The following is a 24,644-nucleotide window of genomic DNA, read 5'->3' on the forward strand; positions in this document are numbered from 1 at the left end:
ACAAAAAACTTTATTTTGTTTGTTTTATTCAATTGAACTTGGCACAAAACGTCCAGATTCCTTCTCAGTACCTAATAGCAAATCCCTTGCTATTTGAAAAGGGTTTGATTTCAACCTTTTGAGTGAATGAATACTCTCTACTGGCAGTGTCCAACACCAAGGCGTCACCCAATATTCCCATTAGCAGAGAGGCCTGGTGCCTCAGACCTCCACTGGTGGGAAAGGCCAGACACCAGAAACTCCACTGCCTCAAGTGTCTCCTCTTCACTTCAACATCATGTGACAGGGTTTAATGCTTGGATGCAGAAGCCAAACGGAGGGGATTTAGGGACGGGATGTATCTGTAAATCTGTCAAAATATTTCTACAAGACAGAAAATATGCTGGAATCAGACTGTGGCTGGGGTATTAAGCTGTTGAAACAACATGAAAAATTTTTCACTGGAATGTTAAGGAGGCTTACTGTGCAAATTTAAGCCAAGGGGGCTTGGTATTCTTGAGAGTGAAATCTTTGACAGCCTTCAAAGACAGTAGCATGTCTGCAAACATCATTAGCTCAAAAATTTAAGGCTCATAGTTTTAAGATTAATCAAGGGTTATCTTTAGGGATAAAAAGGTCTATGTATGGAGCGTAAATGATCAAAGAAATATGAACTCCTGCTGCTCCTTTTTTTTTAAACAAAACAAAAAAAAAATCCATCTATTCAGTATGGGTAAATAATTTCTTTTTCCAACAGTGCTGTCTGACCTTTATATTTGCATGGCCAAAGTGTAAACCTTCAAAATCAAAAAGTGATCAATTAAATATACTAGGTTTTCTCAGTGGCAGAGCTTTTATCGCCACAGTACAGTTCAGGATCTACATTGCACATCACGCTCCACTCTGGATGCCACAGAACTGCTGAAATAAGGGCCCAATTTCCCACTTACTTCTAGAGGACATATGTTAAAAAATAATGACAGACTTCAAAGCCAAGATGTGGCTTCTGAATATATTCTTAAAGAAATTTATTTTACACCTCAAAACAAAAAAAAAGAAAAAAAAAAGAAAAGGGATTAGGGATGTGGTACATTGGGAATGTATTGACAACTGTAGTTTACATTTTTTGGTGTAAGCTCAGAGAAAAAATGTTAATACAGTCATAATAATTGCACTTCATAAATCTAGACTGATGCCAGTATTTCCCCACAACAAAGCTGCGGCTCTCTCTTTCTCTCTCTCTCTCTCCAGTTAATAAATTCAATTTACCATTGAAATTTGACTGACAAAAGAAATGCTAATTTAAGAGCAGAGGACTGCTGCACTGATCCAATTTTTCTCTTTCACTTGAGTCCCACAAGGCAATGAAACATCGGAGTAATTTAAGTGCAGTACATTCAAGGGAATCTCACAGTCATTATAAATATTTCACTGCTCTGAATCATCAAGTTATAAGACTGGCCCAGGCTAAATGCATCCCAACCAGGGGCTGAAATGGACAAGGAAAAGCAGTGAGCGTCGTCTCATTTCATCTGACGCCAGAGGACAGGGCATGATTGTTTTAATTTCGTTTTAGTTTGCAGGCGCAGTGGTGAAGAACACCCCCCAAAAATAGGATTTCCATTTGTGTCTGCCTCTCTCTGTCATTATGATAACACCTGACAGAGGAAGGGGCTGCAGTACTGTAACTACAGTTACAAAGGAGTCATGTGAGAACTTGGTCTCTACTGGTTCCAGCGAATATCTAAAGCCTCAGGTAACAGGGAGCAAGATTTGCAAAAAATCTCCTGTACATTACTCAGATATGATGTTTATGGGACTGGCAAATCAGTTTTTCAGTCTTCGTAGTAGAAATCCTGTAATGACACAATAAAAAAAAAAAAAGTCTGAGGATTTTGAAGAACACAAACTAAAATGCACACGCGCATGCACTCAGCCACATACACGCATTAACATACACGTAAGGTTATGTAGATAACCCCCCCAATCACATTCTTCATTGTAACATTTCTTTTTCTTGAATTTTTTTTTGCAACATTTTCTTTTTAAATAAGTATTTCAAGATTTATTGTAGATTCCAGTGTTGGTAAGGAAAACTCTCCGACCAGGTTCTTACAGAACCAAAGCAGCAACTATGCCTCACACCAGGGCATAAGAAACTGCACATCAGCTTGAGGAGGAATGAATATTAAATCATAAAAACAAAAGTGGAAAAAAAATAAAAATTAAAAAAAGCATTTGAGACACTTTTCCCCATAGCAGCCAATGCATATAATATACCTACAAATATATAAAACAACAAAAAATAGGTTCAAGTTTTTCAAGTTTCTTAAATATATCATATCCAAACTACCCAATTCCAAACTTCAAAGTTAACAAGATTCAAGCAGTGCAATTTATGTATCAATTATAACAGCAATAATAGCTAATATTGTACTATCCTTTTAATTCAACCTTATGATCCTTGTACATAACACCCGAGTACTGCCTATAATCTTATTCTCATGTATACGTACATTTTGTATCTGTATGTATTTGTCTATGTGTGTGTTTATGTATGTACTGTTACAGAGTTTTGGATTTTGAAAGCAGCCCTAAACATCGGCCCTTTTAAGACCATTTCAGTGACAACCTACACAGTAGCTTCATCCTTAGTATTTGGAAGGGGGATACAAGTGGCGTATGCACTTCATGTCAAGCTATGATTCTCATCAAAAAAAGTTCAGGCAAGTAAAACAACAACAAAGAGAAAAAAAAACAAAACACAGGAAAAAATAAATCATTCAAAAATTTCCTATTGGCAAACCACACAATGGAACATCTGGAGAATCTTGAAATCCCTTTTCTCTCCCACTGGCAATCACTACCACCTTTCATATTTGGGATTCCCACAGCCTGCCTTGAAGCCACCAAACCTAAGGTCACACAGCACAACAACTGCCCTTGTCTAAGCTCCCACACTAGTTAAAGCAGTGCCACTCATAACAACTCTGTGCCCCAAAAAACATCTCACTTCTTTAACTTTGATTTTCCTCAGAAATTCACAACTCTTGATTCTTTTCCTCCTGTTTTTACCCCCTCTATCTGTAAACAGGGAGGCGGATGTGTGCATGCTGGTGGTCTAACAGACGTGGCACAGACACAGTCTCGTAGCCTTTGCCAAGCATCTGCTCCTTGATGCAGGGTGGGTGGATGTCGTTGATCAGGTACTCCAGAGACTGCAAGCTGCTGCTCAGCACAGACGTGTTGCACAAGCTCTTGCTGGGCAGGCTGCAGCACAAACCTCCCCCGCTGTCAATAGCAGGGTGGTGATGATGGTGGTGGTAGTGGTGATGGTGGTGGGGGTAGCCCATCTCTCTGTGCCCCGTGGCCGGCCCTCCTGTAGAAGTGCCCAGAAGCTCCTGGGGGTTGTAGCAGTCACTGTCAGGTGTCACCAGCACACTGTTCCACGGTGGGGCAAAGTATTGACCCACCGAGAAATTTCCATGCATACCCACACAGTTCAAAGGGGAAGAGCTGACTTTGTCCAGCCCGGCTCCTCCGCTAGCACTAGCTGTCAGGTGGTAAGGTCTGGAGGAAGAAGAGGACACTTGGGTCGCCATAATCCCACCCCCTGGAACACAGGTTTCGGGGGACTTGCTGATGGCGCCCCCTCCTCCACTACCTCCACTGTACATGCGGAGCACAGCTTGTTGCTGCTGCTGCTGCTGCTGTTGTTGTTGCTGCTTCTGCCAAAGGATATAGTCCATACCGTCTGCGTACACACCAGTCTTCATCGCCTCCGCATTTTGAGCTGGCAGCCCTGGTCCTGTGTACACCATGTTAGCCTGGGGACCCATTCCTACCACGTAGCCTCCACCTGAGGAGCTAGACGAGACCCCCATGACAGTTGTTCCCTGCTTGGAGGGGCTGGAATTTGATGGTGCAGTGGCAGCCCCTTGACACACCTGCTGCAGAGCCTGGGCCTGGCAATGCTGGTTGATCTGGTAGATGATGCTCTGGATGGAGGGGAGGTTGGACTGTGCAGGCAGGGCCAGGCCTCGGCCCCCTGTTACAGGAATCACTGAGCCAGCTACAGTGACATTTGGGGGAACTGACAGTCCAGGGCCTTCTGGAGGCTTTGAGGGCCCGGTGTGGTATACCATTTGGCTGTGGCCACTGGCTAAAGTGCTACTATTAGGGGGTGGGTATGGGGCAACAGCTATGTGGGCTGGCGAGAGCTTAGTCCGTCTGCCTTCAGAGTTCTTGACAATGCCTTTTGAGGGGACAAAGGTGGATGTTGATGATGATGAGGAGGAGGCCTTGACGATGGCGAGCAGGCCCTGATAGCCCCCTGTGTGGAGATGTGGGTAGGGACTATAGCGTTGCCCCGTGGTGTCATATCCATTCACAGTCCGGTTAAGGTGCTTGTGCTGGGGAACCCTGATGTTGGTGGGGAAGATTTTGATGGATAGGGGGCTGTTTGCCGTCTTCTGAGCGTAGGCATCAAGTTCTGCTGCAGTGGGGTAGCGTGGAGAATGCGTGGGCACCAAAAGCTCACCTATAAGACAGAGAGAAAAGTATGAGTGAAATGATTGATTGAGATAAAGAAAAAAAACACATTTGGCTTTATGTGTGGAAGAATAGAGTAGCAAACCAGGGGTTTAATTACCAGAAATACCTAAGGAGCTGACAGCAATGGCAACCACAAAGTCAGATCAATCAGTCAACTGCAATAACCACTACTTTGCTGCAACAGTAAAACCTGGCAGCATTACAGTGTCTACATCTAAAGCACACTGAAAAATGTCAGTGTTTCTACAAGAGTAGGTGAATAAAAGCAGATGCAAACAGCAGACAGGCTGCAGAACAACCCAAACAGAGTTTGTAAATTGTAAATCAGGACTGACATTCATTTATGTTCCATCACTCTCCTCCTCCATTTGAGCTTCTTTCCATCTCATTTTCACACCCTCCTGTGGAAGTTCATCCCTAGACAAATTGATCTTTTTAAAAACTCATTCTGTCAAAGCCTGGTACCTTAGGCGCTGTTAAATCAGTGCATTGTGAAATTAATTCGGACTCTCTTTAGCATTGAATTGGGTTAGCCTTGGATACCAGGCAAGGAGGGACGAAGGGGAGGGGATAAAAGCTTGTTTAATTGCAGTGGCACATTTGAGATTTATAAGTGGTACCACTTACTGGGTCTTACCCTTGGCCATAGAATTTCCACATTTATTCAATCTAGGAGTACATGGAGAGACCCTCAGAAAAACTAATTAAACATCTACGGGGAATTACTAGCCTGGTTAAGGTGAACTGTATCAGAACAGAGCCAAGTCAAGAATGCTAAAGTGCTGCTATATGCAAACTTGGACAAGGATAAAACTGAAAAACTGTTTTGAAGAAACACTTTGTTTAGATTGACTAAATCAAATATAAGATAAGCCAGTGGTTTGCCCTTGTGTGAATATGAAATATTTCAATGATGAAGGTAAAGTAGCAGAGCAATGCATTTTGTGTGAATGTAATATAAATGTATTACTACATGTCTTTCATTTAAATGAACAAAATGTTACATGATGGAGCAGGCGAAAGGAAAATGTATGCTACCAACACAAAGACTTTGCCATTAATGTACATGTAAATGCTCTGTTTCACCGTTCGCCATATGGAACCACTCCAGTTCCAAAATTCAATTCAGCGGTGAACCTGGCAAGTGAGACTAGCAATAGCTGTCGCTCAATGAGCCAAGGCTTGGCCATTGTGAACTGAGGTGGCAAACAGGAAAATGGCAATTTCTAAAAACCCCACCATGTGTCATTGTTTGGGGGCTGGGCATAGAGGTGAGGGGCCGCGGTGAGATTGGATTTAAACGACATTATTCAGGCAATTTCATGGCTACTTAGCTCAGTGCAACAAAAAGGGTGGGGGGTTGGGAAAAGAACTCAATTTACAAGCAATATATCAGCTGCCACAAATGACTTGCAACCCCTTCAAAAATGACATTTTTATGCAAAAGCTAACAAAACGCACAAAAAATTAACTGCCATAACCGTGCCGTCAGCAAATGTCCTGGCGACCTAAGGAGTCTGCGGGGTGCAGCCTGTGACTAGGACTCACTCCATTTCCTCTCCTATTGCAAAATCATTTTAAAGAGACTCCACAGCCAAGTAGTCACAATTCTCATTTCTTTGCTCCCATTACAGATAGCATGGGGAGTTCATTTCAACAACCCTATGGGTCTCCCACTGTGAAAATGATTAAATCTACAAGATCCATATCATAAAAGAAATAAATTGGGAATTTCACAGCAGAGACAAGAGACAGTGAATTTCCCAAGCCAAATTTAGTGCAAGACCTATTCCAGTCAGTTTGATTCATCCTGCAGACGACGTGCTTTCAAAATCAGAAACACTACACTTCAAATCAGAATAAAAAAAATATATATAGGCTGGCTTTAATGAATTAGTTTTAATCAGAGAGAGGGAACCTGGTGCCATCCTAATGGGCTAGGCTGAGTTTGCCAGGCCAGACTATCTGAGATCTAACCAACCTTACTGAGGAAAAGCTCTGCTTCCCCGGTGACAGCAGTGCCATTTGCTTTGATGTTCTGACTTGCAGTGGAAAACTGACAGAAGACTTATTTCATTTGCTCAGAAGAGAAAAACATGCTCATTTCAAAGCACATTGCTGGTCCACATGCAAATGGAATGGCAGCATTTTTTCTGATCTTCTTTACATGAGGGCAAAAAAAAAACATCTTTGATCATCACATGGTCTAAATGAGGAAAGATACTTGGCTTTCAGGCATATCAAGGGCCTGTGCCCTGCCGCCCCTACAAGCCCCCAGCTGCAATATGCCCATCATTCCACCTAATTACTGCCACATGAGAAAAAAAAAAACTATAAAAACAGCCAGGAAATTCATTAAAGGGTGGCTAATTCTATTCCTTCTCACTGACTGAGTCCATATTTTCCATGCCTGAGCCTGTATTTCTTCTGAGAGAGAGGAGGAAGCCCTCTCCCTCCGTCTTTTCCCAGCTTGGCCCTTGTTTGTCAATAGGCAGAGCCTTTGGCACACCAACCTGGCATCAAAGGGTTTCACACTTCACAGGCCACAGGGATTAGAGGCCTTTCAGGCCTACAAAACCCATCTCAGCTCCACAAAGGCTTCCGGTTATTAGAACCCACAGGCATAAAGGAAGAAGAGGAGGAGGAGGAGGCAAATGAGCATCTGGATGCTTCTGATTCCGGCTTCTTCTTTAAAAAGTTCCAGGGTATAAATTTTATAGCAAAGTTGATTACAGTAAGTATGGCCACAAACCGGGGCGTAATTTCACTCTCATACACACACACTGTTATACACACTGTGTGTTTGATGTGCAGGGTCTCCACATCTCTCTCTTCCAGAGCAGTAAGTCTATAAGTGAGGACATGGAGGTTAAAGGAGAGAGTCTCTTTTTAGGCTGACGCTCTGTGACTTATTGGTTTAGGCTGCAGTAGATCATAGCTATGAGCAGCAGCATACAGATGGTGCTGGCTGATAAACACCCTCCAAGGCAGCCAGCATTGCCCCCTTTGTGTGAGCCCCTCACCGCCTCATAAGGTAGGGGGTTTCCTGCACCTGTGCACACTCTCCAATGTGGATCATGCATGCTAAAACAATGCATGAAAACAGAAAAAAAGGCACAAACGTACGCACATACACACATACGCACAATCCTGCATCTGCAGTTGTGTGTCTCATTTGCCATCAGTGGAGCATGTTGTTATCCTCTGCTCAGTGCTCTCTCATGAAATGTAGGGCAGGGACAACAACAGGTGCCTGTGCGGGCGACAGCCTGCAATGCCTCCTGGGCTAAATGCTTCACACTCGCTTCATTTCGACATGCGACAGCCTTGTAAGGATTAATTATTTCCCCTGGGGATGGAAGAATATGCTTTTTCCCTTCCTGAGAGCAGGAGGCTATGTGCACTCACAAACACATGAAACAGCTTATAGTAAATGAACAGGGAAACCTGGGCAAGTACTGCTTTTGCAGTAAGTGAGAAAAAAAAACTTTCACATGAAAGGAATGTAAACAAACCAAGCATATGATTGAACTGCATTGGAGATGAGATAAAAGCTCAGGCAAACACATGCATTAGTTCTGAGAGATCACGCGCCAGGGAGCGGAGATGGCAGGGAGGCAATTAATGGGCTGACCTTCGTCCTTAATCACCCAGTGCCTGGCACACAATGCCCATGTGTCAGAGCAGCACATCTCTAAATGCCACCCCTCATTAGCACGATGCACGCAGTGAGAGAGGCTATCTGTGCAGTGTTACACTCTCCAGCGGTCAGACAGAGATAGCAAGGCTGGGATAGGATAACATGGCAGCACAGAGCCGGACTGAGCTGCAGTAGGCCATGATATGATCTAGAAATCCCATTTCACTTGGAGGATGGGCACTCTCCTTTCTCTCCATTTTTGATTGGCATGAAACTCCCCAAGCGCAACGTCCTTGGTGTACCCGGTGCTGTCACTGTGATTGTGTGCGTGCTTGTGTGTGTGCGTGCGTGTGTGTATGTGTGTGTCTCTGTGTGCATGTGTGTGTCTCTGTGTGCATGTGGTGAAGGGGGTACCCAATTCTGAACACTCAATTAACACTCCTTTAATTAGCCAGCAGTACATTTTGAATTCTGATGAACTAATTTTCTTGGTGTGAGGGTGGAGGCGGCGGTGGAGAGGGGGGAGGCCTGGTAAAGATGAGGTCCACTGGGTACAAAACAGCAATAAAGAGGGAACTGGTTAGATTAGACTGTAAAAAATCCATTAAATTCAGTGCACTTCTTCCAAGTGAGAGGTCAAATTGTGTTGATCACAAGAAGCAAAGGCAGACAGAGAGAGTATGAGAGCAGGGAGCTAGGTGAGGTGGAAGGGGTAGGGGGGTGGGGGTGGGGGTGGGGGCAAGAAAAAACGAGAGGAGATAGGGAGTCAGAGGCTGTGTGAGAGTGCAGCACCAAATCCAGAAGACCATGAGAATGTTTTGCATTTTAATTAGAGGTTTAAATGAATAAGCAGAGGAAAAAGTCTGAGAGAACTGCCTGAAATGCCCCTGCTCCCATTTATTAGTGTTCCAAGTGTTAAAATTATGAGCAGGTTGGAGAAGTTTCTTCTTATTAGTGGAGAAAATGCTCCAACACATCAAAAAGCCCTCGGCGTTTTCTCACTCACTCCTGCAAGCCTGTATCCCTTCTTACCGCACGCTTTGATCCCCTCTGACCATGCTCATTGGTGAGAAGGGGAAAAAGAGTGCTTGTTTAGATGAAGGCAGGGGAGCGTTTGGTTGATCTGCAATTAAGTTTTCACAGAACAACGAGTGCATAATACACATAAGCTTTGGCCAAACAAAGAGAGCAGTCTGTGATGAGGTTAGAGTAAACAACTGGCATTTAGATTACCAAAAAGATGAAAGAAACATCAACCACGCTCTGAGAGCCATTTCCCCTGAGAGTGACAGTTACTGTCAAATGTGTGTGAGCCAAGAGACATTAGCTGCTGCACTCATCATCTCATCATATGTCCTTTCACATGCATCACATGGGTGTGTGTGTGTGTGTGTGTGTGTATATATATATATATATATATATATATATATATATATATATATATATATATATATATATATATATATATATATATATTTTTTTTTTTTTTTCCTACTACATTCAACCACTAATGGACACTTTGTCCTCAATCCCATAGTTGTAATGAAGTTAATAAAATTAATAATTCATGGCTAAAGCAGTCTTCAAACCCTTCACGTCAGAATCCCTCAGCTTGGAAAAAGTTTGACCTGTCAAATGTGTTGCAGCCTAGATACAACAGCATTGTTCTGTGGAGGAACCCTTGACCTCTGGCTATTGTTTAGCTCTTAGCAGATAGGATCAGGGTCTATGACATCCTCTCCCCACCTCCGTTAGCCTGCTGTAAAAGGACGGGCAGGCAGGGGGAAGCCAGAGGCAGCTTCGCGTCCTGAACAATACCTGCCTTGTGCTAATGGAGGTGTCATCTGGCACAGGGCTGATTAGTCAGCGATTACAGCCAGGCCTCAATTGCCGTGACAACTGCTGCAAACACAATGGGCCCTGATAGAGCCAGCTGTTTGGTCCTCTGCAATTAACCCTGCATCCCACTCGTCTCCGGCAGTGCGCTGCCTCTAATTGACTATCGGGCTCACAAAGCAGGGGCTGTCGGCCAGACCCCCTGGACATAGCCCCCCGCCCCTCTGCCGAGGTAGAGATGATAATAATAGAGGCGTCCTGTGGACTCGGCCGCCAGTCAATCAAAGCCTCAGTGCCCCACAGGAGCTTCCTGAGGAGAGAGGGAGCAGAGGAAGCACATGTATGAGCCAGTGATCAACAGGGTAGAGCAGCCTTGCAGGGGGCAGACATGTTGAATATGCCCTCAGCCAGAGTACTAATCAATTCAAGTGCACGTGAGGGGAAAGGGAACCCTGCTGCTTGCTTGATATCAGAAAAGCCATTTTTAGGAACACTCATCTCCCTCTGTTCATCTCAAGGCTGATTTTCTGTGCAACAACACAGGGAGGAAAAAAAAATCAAGGCAATTATTTGTCAGGCCTTTGCTATCTATAATTGCAAAGATAAAAATCAAACTGCAGTGATTTCTCAGAGGATAGAGCTGTCTGAATTCACGGCTGCGTGTGTCACCATAATCATCAAACAAATGCATATTGTGAGACAGCTGAAAAGAAAATGTGCTCTTCACCTAACTGCTCTCTGTCTCTCTAAATTCTGCATGTGTATTGTTGATCGGTTGGCTGACTGATTGTAATTTTCAATGTGACTTAGTTAAGTCAAAAAACTGCATTTTACAACATAAATAAACCTTAAACAAGTTATATTAAACAGTCACATACAGTTACTTTTGAATCAAACGTCAGACACTTAATAGCAAGAACATTATGCATTTAATCGACTGAATCACTATGTAAATAAAAGCAGTAGTTGGACAACATTTTTCAGCAGGGGGTGCCATACCGCAACCACATATTGGGCTTTTAACCTGCCAACATGCTTCACAAATAGCAAAGAGGATAATGAGAATGTTAAAGCAATCTGCACACTGATCCTTCACAGGCACGCAGACATGGCACAATGTCAAAAATGGATTTAATCATTAAAAGAGATTTAAAAAAAAAAAAAAAAACTTGGACAAAACTCCCAAATCTAATCTTTCATTTCATTAAAGCCAATCTCATCTAAGATTTAATCTCTCTATTTCCTGCACAAGCAGATAGAAGAAATACCAAATTGAGAGCCTAATTTTGGCTCCTTCCTCACACAGACTGCAGCATGAGGTCATTTAGTGAGCCTGCAGTGAGGCAGTACACGTGTGTGGTTAATACAGTACACTGTAACAGAGATAAGGTCTACAGCTACAGCTGACGCTAGGAAGGAGCAGAGAAAAAAATCAATTTTCACTTTGGGCACAAAGTGTTTGTAAAACATTACAATTCTTTTACAGTCTCACATATGTGTATGTAACGTGATGGTAGACAATGTGTCCAATCAAAACCGCTAATTAGGTTTCAATTATAAAGGTTTCCTCCTAAGAAATGTGAAATATTATACCACCAGAACACTGTCATGTTTACATTTTCTCGTTAGAATTTATCTCTAAAGCCAGATGTTACTGAATCAGCCATGAAAATTAATTAGCTGGTTTGATGTGGCAACCTCATGCTCCTTCCAGACCGACCTGGCTTTTATGGGCTGTAGGGGAAATTACTGAGAATTGATTGATCCTGAAGGACTCCTCTGTACACATGGCAAGGCAGACACACACTCACACACATGCACACGCATTAGCAGAAACACACACTGACAGATCCCACTAACAACAACTGATTTAAACATTTTACCCTCCACCTGATCCTGACATCCTTTCTCTTTAGTAGCTACAACATCGATAATCATTAATTGCCAAAATCCATAAATCTAAATAAGCATGTTCTTTATTTCTTATTCCAGAAAGCAGTTGAACGAACGTGACATACACTTAAAATCAGGTAGAGTCAGAAGGACAAATCTCAACCTGAGCTCCCCGACCTCTAAAATCCACCACTCTCCGAAACAACAGTTGCACCCTCTGACCCATAAAGCATCGAAATAACAAACGGTTGAATTTCCCTCCACACGTCTCTTGATCTTTTTGCTGCTTTCTCCCTTTCTTCCTCCTCTTTACCTCCTCTCTTTATTTCTTTGTGCTCTTCCTTTGCCTCATCCCCCCTCTCTGTCTCTTCATTCCCCCTCTCTGTCTCTTCCGTCTCCCTCTCTGAGTAAGTGAGTTTCATCTGGGGTGCTTGCCGGGCGAAATCACCTCAGGGCGAACACTTTATTATCTGTAGTCAAAGCGTCACCACAAATACCATTCTACACACACAAGTGTCACTTTCCATTTGTCTGCACTCTGGCTGCATTAGCAGAGCCTAGCCGGCCCAGAGCCTTGTCTCAAACACAGCCGGCAGAAGAAAACTAACAGCGTGGGAAAGCACTCGTCCTGCATTCCTGCCCCATTAACACCACTGGCACCACCAGAGCAGATCTACTGCATCTCTGGGGCATTAAAAACATTACCATCAACACTAACCTTTGTGAGGATAATTTATGAAATGACAAAAAGAGGAAGATATTTAGGCATGTTTAGAGCAAGAAATCACGGCATAGCATGACAGAGAACTGAACATATGATCACTCGTTAATTCAAATCACTGCGTGTGTTAATTACTGATGATCTAGCTGAATGTCCAGCAGAAACAACACCAGTGTTTACGTCCTCTTTGAGCCACAGAGGAATGCAGGCCAGCAGCAGCCATGTCAGGCCTTTTGTGGGACACCCGTGCACCAAACAAACACGGAAACTGGGGCAACATGTTTACCTCACACTACACACTGCACTCCATAAACAAAACGGCCAAACAAAAAGAACCCTCTCCATGTTTGTTCCCATGACAGCCACCACCCCAAAAAAGGGCATTTCAGTAGAAAAATAACTCTTGAAAATTTCACACTGTGAACAGAGCCCCCTCACAGCCACGACCTCATTTCAGAGTTTTGCCAAGCTCTTTCCATTTGCAATAATTTATGGGCCTGGATGGTTAACATAATAGATTATAAATGGAAAAAAATAACTATATTCATCACAAAACTGCTCTCTGTTTAATAATCAAGTCTGGCTAAAGGGCTTAGCGGAGTGTGCAGTTCTGTATAGATGAGGGGACCCAGGCCCTGGTTTGTGGGCTGCCTATGATGAGCCAGCCCTCAGGCCTGCCTGGGCCACCCTCATTGTGCATACAGCATGGTCTAGAAAGCAGAGCTTTATCAGCAAATACCCCGAGTCAGCACAAGCAGCGGGGTGGTTATGCGTTGCGACTGGCACACCAGCCGATATTGTCATGTGCGATTAGGCCTGTGCTCATGAGCCTGTGAACTCATTCCTATGGCATCAAAGTCAACCCCACCCCCTACTCTCCTCCATTTATATCCCTGCCTTTCTGCTGCCCTGCGCTCCTTCTCTAGGTTTTTCCATTTCACATTCAGCCCTGCCACTTCACAATATACCCTCACTGAACCTTGTGAAAAGCTGCGGTCTACTGCAAACAGATCCGGAGTGAAAATATAACAACAGGTTAGACTGGTTTGATTTCCAAAACAAATCTCTGCAGCTTAATTAACTCCATCCAGAAGGGTCATCCACAAGTTAGAGCTAGCCAGTGCACTAAGAAGCAGCCGGTGCCAGAGTTGTTTTGTCTTGGTGCACCTCTGCAGATGACAAGGCTGATAGAGAGGAACAAAGGAAAGAAAGATAAACCGTGGGGCTGGTTATGAGGAGACATCATGAAGAGGAAACAGAGTTTAAACCTTTCCGTGATGAGGCAAAGAGCAATGCAGGACACCGAGCCAAGAAAGAAACACAACAAGCTAAAACCCTGATGTGAAAGATTTATGTCAGACCATTCCTGTCCTGTCTTTAAGAGAATATGCCGCACTGTGACACTGTTTTCTTAAAGGGCTACATGTACAGCTAAGAGCCAGCAGCATTCACAGTCATGCACAAACTCAAATGGGCACACTAACAACACAAACACACACACAGGTTTAGAGTAAAGGACCCCAGAGGTAGAGATTGTAAGTGCATACAGAGATAAGAAAAGGAACCAGAGCAGAGAGCAAAGAAGGAGGAAAAAAGGGAGAGAGTGGGAGAGAGAGGGAGAGATGAGGGGAGGCTGGAGGCGCCTGGGCAGGCCTGTCAGACCGGAGGAAGTGCTGGTGCACAGGCCTGCAGGTAAATGGAAGAAGAAAGGCGCCTGCAGGCTGCCTGAGGCAAGCCTGGGCCCTTCTGTTCTATCATTTAGGAGACAAGTCCTCCACTGATTCCCAATTAATATTTAACACTGCACAGACAACAAGGCACTCCGCTGCAGTACACATGCCAACGAGAGGAGAGGAGAGGAGAGGAGAGGAGAGGAGAGGAGAGGAGAGGAGAGGAGAGGAGGAGAGGAAAGGAGAGGAGAGGAGGGGAGAGGAGAGGAGAGGAGAGGAGAGGAGAGGAGAGGAGAAGAGAAGAGAAGAGAAGGGAGGGGAGGGGAGGAGAGGAGAGGAGAGGAGAGGAGAGGAGAGGAGAGGAGAAGAGAAGAGAAGAGAAGAGAAGGGAGGGGAGGGGAGGGGAGGGGAGAGGAGGGGAGAGGAGGGGAGGAGAGGAGAGGAGAGGAGAGGAGGGGAGAGGAGAGGAGAGGAGAGGGGAGTGGAGGGGAGGAGAGGAGAGGAGATGGGTACAACCTGATTGGGGAAAGGGGATACATAAATGGTACATCAATAAGGTGAAAAACTAGTTTCAGAGGCAGGGATTTAGTTGAAGCAACATGTTTTAATTTGAGTATTCCTTAAAGGTTAAACCTTTCTTAATTAATATGCCATGATTTTATCCATCTGTTGGACTGTGACAAAATATAAAAACAGTACATTTATTACCTGCTCTCCAGATTCTATCACTGATAGGTGTTTTGGGTTTGTTAGGTCACACCTCATTGGCTGACAGAGCCAACACGCTCTTTTATCACTTCATTGAGCAATACTTTAGCTTTTATATTACCTGGTAGGTCAATAACTTTTCACTGCATAGCAACAGTTGTAAAAACAACTTTACAAATTAGACTCTTGATGCTCCACGATGGAGCTTACAGATTCAGGTTTGGGTTTGTAGCATTTCCTCCAGGGTTAGGGTTAGTGAAAATTGGAAATCTGTTCAAAGGTCTTGAGGTCCAGCTGAAACGGGAATTCAGAGCTGGGACTGGCGGCAAGAGGGGTCAGCAAAAAAACACACCCTAACCCTGAACCTAAAATCCCGCTAAAGAAACTCACCATTTCTGTAACCTAAAATGACGATGCACCCAACGCATGTGAAGATGGCCTTCATGAGAATGAGCCTGAAGAGCAAACCACAGAAACTCCAGTTAAATGTCCCACAGGAGCGATGATTTCAACATTGTGCTGTGGTCAGCTTCCCCTGCCAAACCCTCTGCACCATTACAGCAGACTGAAAAACCACAGCCAGAGATGGTTTTAAAATTCGGTACAAGTTCATGAGCGGTTCGGACCAAGACGCCAAACTCTACTGCTGTTGGCTGTTTGGTTTTAATTTGTTCACACATAACTTCTTGAGCATTTTCCCAGCATAATGGCTCAAAGGATTCCTAGCAACAGCATATTGATCAATATTCACCTTTTGTGAATTTCAATTGTGGCAGAGAGGTTAAACTGTGTGAGCCAGTTTACTGAAGTGGAAATTAACAGATAAAGTTGTGGCAGATGTAATTTGTGTAAGAAAAAAAAAATAGGTTACTTTGTGGTCACACACACAAAGTAAATTTGTGTCTGTGACCACAAAGTAAATTTGGCAGGATGTTCTCTCTCTGACTTTTTTGTTACTTGTACAACAATATAGCATCATTATACAACATGTGTTCAGTAGATAAATAAATATATTAAAATTCTGATCCAAACTTTTAAATGAGCTGTAATTTCTTGATGACTTGGATGGACTGACTGGCCAGAAATAGAGTAATTAAAGGCTGGACAAAAAAAAAAGAGAGAAAGAAAGAAATCAACCTGTCCTCCTGTTTACACACTTCCAAATGTTGGACCATGACTACATTTTCATTTAGAGTTTTATAATGAAGAGCCCACTCAAACACTCCTCTAGTATCCTGCTAGGAGTGTGCAACACCTCCTGAATGTCTCTCCTAGTCAGTTTGAGGTGGGCTCAGCTCTGAGATGGCATCGGCTTCGTGTCATTTCCTGTGGGACAGCAAGGGACTGCGGACACTCTCTGTACCCTCGCTCACATCCCCCATCCCACCCCCAGTCTCTGGCAGGCGAAGACAGAGGGTGTTGATGCCTTGCACCTGGGACGTCCAAATGCCAGCTCTGAGGCTTTGGAACCAGGAACCTGTTTTTCAACCCAAGTCCCGCTGTGACCAAAACTAAAGCAGAGCCCCTCTTCCTCAAGCTCACCTCCCAAGGCAATAAGATTGCTTCGCCCCCCGTGTTCACAGCAGAAGGCAGAGGGCAGAGGGAAGGCATGGCTCTGTGGGACACCACCAGCCGGAAATGATCCTCTCTGTGCCAGCACTGAGGCGCCAACATGACAGAGGAGGCTGTAGTATGCATGAGGTAAGACTAGTACAACCAATATCACATGGCTGTCTCTCCCAAATACACTGCAACTCTTTTAATACTCTGGATTTTCCAGTATAGCAATGTGATGAAAGTGAGAATGATATATTTCATGCGGCTATGCAAACCTAGCGATCTCTAAAATGAGATTGCATAAGTAGACATCCAGGAGGAGGTATGGGGAGGAGGCACCATGGATAGCTGTCAATCACCTTTCACCATGAAAAATACCTCATGACCTCTGCTTCCCTGCTGCAGACTGTGAAATAATGACAATCTCTGTGGGCACTCTGTGGAATTCCAAATGGGAGTTAGAAACGAGGTAGTTCAATCAGTGGGAAAAGGTCAAGTGCATGCAGATTCTCTCTCCCTCACTCTGTCTCCATTCCTTTTCCCCCAGTTCCACTTTATGCCCCCCACCTCCAGGGTACTGAGGCAATCAGGGTAAAGGTTGTTATTTCTGCTGCAGCTCGTGACCACATTTAAATATTCAACTGAAAACGCCCCCCCTCGCCCTTTTTTCCCCCCACACATAACAGCCGTTGGAGTATCGTGCTGCAATTTGATATGGCCAGCTAATTCCACTGTTATGTCTCGCACTGCCTCAGACAACGGTGGAGGAGAGGTGGCTGGAGGTCATTACCTGAGCATATTCCCTCTCGCTGGTGGTGCAGCTTAGGAAGAGAGGTTGCTAAAAGCAAGGCAAACTAATGGCTCTGGCAGCTCTGCCTGCAGAGGCACAGGGCTATTAGGAAAACTACAATCCCCAGGTGAACCTCCATGTCATGTCCTGAGGCTGTGTGTGACAAGGCCAGGTTGTCTCTGTCGATCAAGCTGGAAGAGGGCTGAACTGGGCCTGACATAGCATGAACCTGGGATATCAGGCCTTCTGGGAACTTCTCATCTACACCTGGCTGATTGGCACCTCAGGCGTCCTGGGTGGTGTCACAGAGGGTTACGGCTGCAGGTGTTCTCATGTATGTGTGTGTACATGTCTCTGCTACAAGGCAGATTTTGGACAAATTCTAGACAATACACCGATTGACTGGAGACAAAACTGGTTTCCTGAGTTTGATTTCATTGCAGTTGCATTAATCATGATGTGAAATAGTTTCTGTCTTAATTAGGGTTACATAAGTCGCTGAAATGTGACCAAAAGTATGCTAAACCACCCTGTGTGCATGTATGAGTTACAGCCAGGCACTGCTGGGGTTACAGACATGAGGGAACGCCCAGGTTTAGCCCAAAGTCTGATCCAATCACAGGACAAATATGGGAGTGGCAGTGAGCTGTGTGGTTTACAAAAGCAGAACCTGCAGTGAGTCTGGATAAAGAACACAAACGTGCACACCCAGTGTGACAACGATGTTCTTATAAAAATGTCACGCTGGCACAAATGTAACTCCTAGGTGATGAATAAACAAATGGAAACCTGCTGAAATCTGATATTATTTTGGAAAATAGCCAGGCAGAGATACCCCCATCAACCAGTCAATTGAGGGATTCTGGACCAGTTATTCTATAGCTGACATGTGGCAAAGTAATTGCTGTCTGGGCCAGGGAGGAGGCAGGGTAGTGGTGGGGGCTGCTGGGCCTCCTGTCCAGCCATCTCAGTGTTACTCATCACTGGACTGGTGCACCTCCCTCTCCCTGCTCCCTGGACCTTCAGACACACAGTGGAGGACGACAATCAAGGAGAGGGATGGGTGGCGAGGAAGGTTGCTGCGGGCCGAGAGTGGCCAGGGTCAGTGGCATCCATTCACCCCTCTCTCCCTGCAGGGCCTTTCTCTCTCATCTGTCTGGATGGGTGCCCTCTCTCTGGGGCACAACACGATGAGAGGCCCTGGCTCCGCTGCTGTTTCTGCCTTTCATGTCTCCATCTAGGGCAGTGGTAGAGAGACGTGGAGGGGAGGACGAAGGAGGGGGCAAGCTACAAATGTCACCCATAAGGGGGGATTTAATTAAAAATGACAGGGGCTGGCGCTGGTGAGTGCAGCCACATATGTGCGGAATTTGGGCGCAGTGAAAGCAAGTGCCTATGATTTATAATTCAAGTAATGCTCTGCACTCCTTTTAATTCTACGGCCAAAGAAAAAAATATCAAAAGGCCGCCCCTGTGAGGCTAATCCAATATGATATTTTTAAGGGCAGGCGGTCAATGGCTTTTTGAAAAGCCAGCTTCTCTGTCTCCCTTTCTGCTTCTCTCTCTCTCTCTTCTCCACTTGTCTGTCTTTCCCCATCTCCCACTGCTGCTCCCTCCTTTCTCTCCCCTGCACTCCCCCGCACTACAGTACCTCACCCCAGCCCCCCACCCTCCCACCCCGAGCCCAGACACAGAGCGGGCTGTGATAATGGAAACATCCCGCTCTCCGCCTCCCGTTTCTCCCGCTAAGCTCTGTGCGCTTGGGGGAAATTGATTGTCTGGCGAGCCGATCTGAACGCTTCCAGCTGATGGTAGAGCCAGTTAAGTCCTTTTTTATTGAGGGTATGAGGGATTTTTAATGGGAGTCGCATCAATGAACTGTGCAGCCACTCGGTATCTGCATGCGGGGGCCTTTTCTAAAACCCTCCTCGCCTCCTCTTGTCCCAACTGCTCTGCCACCCCAGTCCTCATACATACACAAACACACACACACACACACACACACACACACACACACACACACACACACACACACACACACACACACACGCTACTTTTGTGTAAAGGACAGCACATGCAAATGACACAGCTCACCTCTACCTCTCTCCCAGGTAATCCCCCTCCTGTGCTCTCACTCACTCTGTCTCTTTGAGGAGTGTATTCTGGTATTCAGCCTCCTGTTGAGAGCCCAGGTCACCTTACCCACAAGCCCCTTCCATGATGGCACAAACTGGGCCATGAACAATCAATCATGGGGACCTGCTCAGCATGGTGACCTGAGTGTGCCCACTTCTGCAGCCAGACCCCACTGTCTGCCTTTCTGCACCCCTTCTGGGCCTGGACGAACAATTGCCTTATTGAGGCCAAGAGCTGCACAGTGGTGGAAATCCAACACTTGCTCCCCCTCCCCCTCCAAGGACAGAAAGGAGGCTATTATGTTCAAACATCCTCATTATGAACCTTAAGTCAGTCGCTGTGGTAGTCTTTCAATCAAAGGGTTTAACAGGTGGAGAGGGAGAGGGAGAGTCAGACAGAGAGGGTCAGTAAGAGGGAGGGCAAAGGGAAGACTGGAGACTGTTCTTTTTATCTATTGATTTGAGTCCTGACTCCCACTGGCTGCTCCTCAATAAAGGACCCTGAGAGGAAGTGGGCTAATCCTGCGAAATTGGAAGGAGGGAATCGATTAAGACGACTGTTGAGGAGTCCCTCCATTCCTCTCCCTTCCTCTCCACCTTTACCTTCTCTAATTCTATTTTGCACAGTTTCTCTTTGTCCTTCCATTCACTTCACCTCTCTCTGAATCCTCATTAGTGAGCCCAGTTGAACCCCACTCAGCGCTGAGAGCTGCCCGTTTCCAGATGCACCTGGAGCTCTGTTTATTTCTCTAGTTCCTTACACACACACACACACCTGTACAGCTCCATATGAAACATCCATAAAGACCAGCAAAACAACTCCAGATCTGAGGATGGAGGTAGCACCCAGTCACCTTGCTGTTTCTGACTCTCCTCTCCTCTGTAGGAGGCGAGTGGAGTGTGATGTTGAGCTGTGAAGTAGCTAATTGGCCAGTGAGAAGCTGAGAAAGAACGCAAACACTGTTTCATTTCTTCAGCCAGAGCCAATCAGAGTCTCTTTAAAGCCTTTCACTGGCCTGGTTACAGAACCGATACAATGTCCCACTGATGAAGACGCACAGTGCTATTCCCAGTAAGCCTCTCTAAGCTGAGGTAAAAACTGCTAGGTTAGTGCTCTTCTGCTCTCCTTCCGCCAGGCCTTTTAATCGGCTTGAGGTAGCTCGTAGGCCTGCCATGTAAACAAAGGCCACCAGAGACTTGAGGAGGAAAGACCTTTCTTCCTCTCGTCAGAAAACAGACTCTCACTGTAAAAGGCTTATTCAAAAGTTCCAACAAAATTAGAGAGAAATTCACCTTCCAGATTCCTGACTGCTGCAGCTCTCTATAATCCTAAACTGGTTGGAACTAGTTTCGCCAGCTCTGTAACAGTTTTCAGCCCTGGCTCATCTCTGTCCCTTTACACCATTTTGTGAGTGGACAGAGGGTGGTGCTCGGGGAGCAAACAGAGCAGCTGTCATGCTTTACAGGCGGCCGGCACAGCCAGGGCCAGACACTGTAAATGTTTACAGACCCTCAGGGTCACCCAGGGCCAGTGAGGCACGTTAAACACTGTCTGCTCAGCCCTGTTGCCACGACTGCACAATCAGCACAGCTAAACAGCCCCCTTCTCAATGAGTAGCCAAACAACATGGCAATCCAAGGTCTAAGTGCAGAGCGAATGAAACTGTTTAGAATTCCTCAGAGCAGCAAGGGAACACAGTGACAAACAACAGAAACCGGAAAGTCTATTTTCCTTCACTTATTCACAGGCAGGGTTAACTACCCGTTTCCATCATTCACAATAGATTAAATACAAATGACAAACACAAGCCTCCTTCGTTCCTTAGTTTCAGGCGGGCTGAACTGCTGACCTCCATCGCTCCTTGTCTCTTTGTTAACTTACATTTCCGTCCAAGGGCTTGCGGTGGCTCCAGGGTCTTGCTGGCACACACCGGGTGCTGGGGTGGAGGGTTTTGCCTCCTCTGCAGACAGGCCAGCATGGCGAGGTGGGCACAGTACTACAGCCGGGGGAGTTCTGCGGCCAACCTGGAGCAGAAAAAGAGCAAGAAAAAGAGAAAGAGAGGAATGTTGAGTGAGTTAAGCAGGATGATTCGAGGTCAAAGCTCCATGGCCGTGTCCGGTAAGCCGGCAGGAGCTGGCTCTGGGCTAGATGGGCTAGGTTTCTCACCCAGGATTTAATTGGGAAAGCATGCCTTCAGCTGCCTGCCTCTCAGCTCTGTGTGCTGAATGATAAACACACACCTGCACTGGGGCAGCACGGTTGACACGGGTTCAGAGCACAGTCCAGGCCAGTCACTCTGCAGCTTCAAACAGCACATCCACACAGCCATTCAACCACATCTCCTGTCTATGAAACCGTCCTCAAAACAAACACACAGGCACACACAGAAAGTAGCGACACTCAGGCACATTCCTTCCAGGGCAGTGTGTATGTGGTGATTGATGGCATTATCTATGAACAGCAAAAAAAATGGTAATGCTGAGAAAACAGCAGTCTGTCTGCTACAACTTAACATGCAACAGCTCTGGGGGACTGTCAGGAAAGGCCTGAGGGACTGAGTGGTGTCTGGATGTATGTGTAGCTGTGTGTTGAACCGTATGGTTGCATGTGTGTGTGTGTGTGCGTGCATGTGTGTGTGTGTGTGTGTGAGCAAATGCGATGGGTTGGGAGGGGGAGACTGCCAACCGTACATCAGGGCTAGTGACGGCACTAATCAATCTCCCTCTAGGCCATAAATCTCCAGCTCTGCACTCCCCCTTTTCCCCGCAGCCACCTTCACTCAGGAACAGGGAGGCAGTTGCTGCTAGTTTCCTCTCAAAAAGCACATCACAGCCCCAGTGGAAACACAGGACACAGTTATAAATATATATATAAAAAAGAAAACCCACAGCTCCCTTACTAAGAACCCTCAACAATCGAGTAGCATGGAGGGTATCATTCATCAGCAACATACCAGTGTCACATAGCACAATGATGACTGATTACAAAGTCTTCTACTTGGATTATGTGCCAGATGAGAACAGCTACAGCAAACCATTTAGGTCCAGAAAGTGTTTTTATATGATAAGGATCGAGATTCACTCCTCTATAGTTCACTTAGCGGATATTGTTTGGTTTCCAGGAAACGTGTGCTGTTACTGTACTATGTATAACACTGCAGAAGCCCACTCTCACCTCAAATGCATGCAATGCTCACTCTGCGCAAAGCACTGCCACCTTAATCTGAGCTCTGCATGTGTTTGAGCCCTCTTGTCCAAAATGCATCGATATGAAACACTATCGTTTCCATCTGGGCCTCCTCCAATATTAAAACAAAGAACAGAGGCAAATATTTCATCTATGCTGTCAGCGCCAGCGTCTCCTGCCATGATGCGTGGCAGATTATTGAAAAATGATTTCTCATGCGCCTGTCACAGGCTTGTCCCCTGTTATTTATTTTCTCAGTGAATCACTAAATGAACATTTAGCCACCTGCCATCAGTCCATTACTTAGTTTTATAGATTATCATTTTAATATGAAAGAAAGCAATTACAGTGATTAAGAGATGAATTAATGGCAGTTCAAAAAGCGCCGGCTCCTGTTCTCGCTCATTTAAGGAATAAAGCAAAATATAGATCACCAGTGAAAAACATCAAAATATCAGACCACTAATACAAGCGTTCAATCACAACAACCTTTGTAAACGAGAAAATGTTCTTGTAATATCAACCAAGGTGGAAAACCATGATTTAAAAATCGGGCAAGTTAAAAATTGCAATTTAAAAAAATATATTTATGCACCATTTCAGTGCTGAAATTGAACTGATGTGAATCAAAGTATCAAGATGACAGTTATTTTTTATTTCTTATATTTGACCATGTTCAATCATCAGACCATGAACAACAAATCTTATGTTAAATAAAACACAATACAGATTGCTTCCCATGAGTTCGCATCCTGTCCCCGAATAAATATGTTGACTCATAAAAATGTAAGTCGTGCAATTTAAAATATAATCTAAATCAGAATTGACTCGATTTAGATTAATAGGTTCATTTGTATAAACTTTAACAGCCCTCCTTATGGAGATGGCAACTTTTTAAAACAGAGCTCAGAGCAGTATGGGGGACTGAGTGGCATGTTTACTGCCACTGTTTTAGATGCACTGCTTAACATTTTTTTTTTCCCTCACAGATAAAGCAAAACCTATGAATGATTTTCCTGGTCTGAACAGTTGAAGATCAGAAGCAGGTGTTACAGAAAAAAAAATAAATTTTAATAAAATATTTTTCGCAAAACATTAAATTTGACCTCAGACCCTGAGGCTTGTATAACACACTTCACACTCTAAGTCAAACGTGTGTTTTTAAACCCTGTCAGACGCAGCGCAAAACAACACTTTTAGCACAAACCTGACAGTGTGAAAATGTTCACACAAAAAATATACACTTCTCCCTAATAAATGTTGGTAAATTACATTTTTAGACCCAGACTTTTTTGTTAATGCCACAGTTCGCTCTCTCTCACCCACCCGCCCACGCACACACACATGCTCACACACAAACACACACATTGCAGATGGAAGAGAGGGGCCACTCTATTTCTCGCCAGGTGCTTGAGCAAAAAAGGTCGCTTGCAGAGCCATTTCCTCTCACACACAGGCAGGCCTGGCCCAAACACACTGGCACTTTGAGCTCATTACTGGCTATTCACATAATCCTTTCTCTGTGTCCTCTCTGTGAGGATACTAATTTCACAACGAGTCCATCCTCACAGCCCATTTGTTAAAAGATAGTGGTTGAGAGAGAGGAAAGGGACACATGGTGTAGATTGAGACTAAAAGCCAGTCTTAACAGGGGATACCTCCACAGTTTTCCCCTCTCTGAAATGAAAGACAATCGAGTAACTACCCTCCATTTTTCTCCATTTGCTGCTCACCAAATGTATTCTGAGGCATTATACTTCGCAGAGAGAGACCCGCTTTTTTCAATTTAATTTCAAGAACCAATTTTCTCCTATTATTGCCTTTAAGAGCGAGGCAGAAGGAGCAAGTCTTTGGCTTGTTTGTCATGTCCCCTTTTCCCCTTATATCCTCCTATTAGGTTATTGTGCTACTTAGCAGATGTCTATCAATGGCAGGAAATTATCTCCAAACCAAAACCCTGTGACCCATCATCCA

The 24,644-nt window shown here is 44.9% G+C and overlaps 1 protein-coding gene across 1 annotated transcript in view; it reads right to left on the reverse strand.

Annotated features, from left to right (window-relative positions):
• Window positions 1-990: 990 nt before the first annotated feature.
• Window positions 991-24,644, reverse strand: part of fam222a (family with sequence similarity 222 member A) — a 46,272-nt gene continuing 22,618 nt past the window's right edge. The window contains exons 2-3 of the mRNA XM_041041807.1: window positions 21,366-21,508; window positions 991-4,519 (exon numbers count right to left, since the gene is read on the reverse strand). Of these exons, the coding sequence (XP_040897741.1) occupies window positions 3,060-4,519; window positions 21,366-21,462 (1,557 nt within the window). The 5' untranslated portion in view covers window positions 21,463-21,508 and the 3' untranslated portion in view covers window positions 991-3,059. The remainder of the gene's footprint in view (window positions 4,520-21,365; window positions 21,509-24,644) is intronic.

The sequence above is a fragment of the Toxotes jaculatrix genome, chromosome 7 (genome assembly GCF_017976425.1).
Source record: "Toxotes jaculatrix isolate fToxJac2 chromosome 7, fToxJac2.pri, whole genome shotgun sequence".
Classification (NCBI taxonomy): Eukaryota; Metazoa; Chordata; class Actinopteri; family Toxotidae; genus Toxotes; species Toxotes jaculatrix.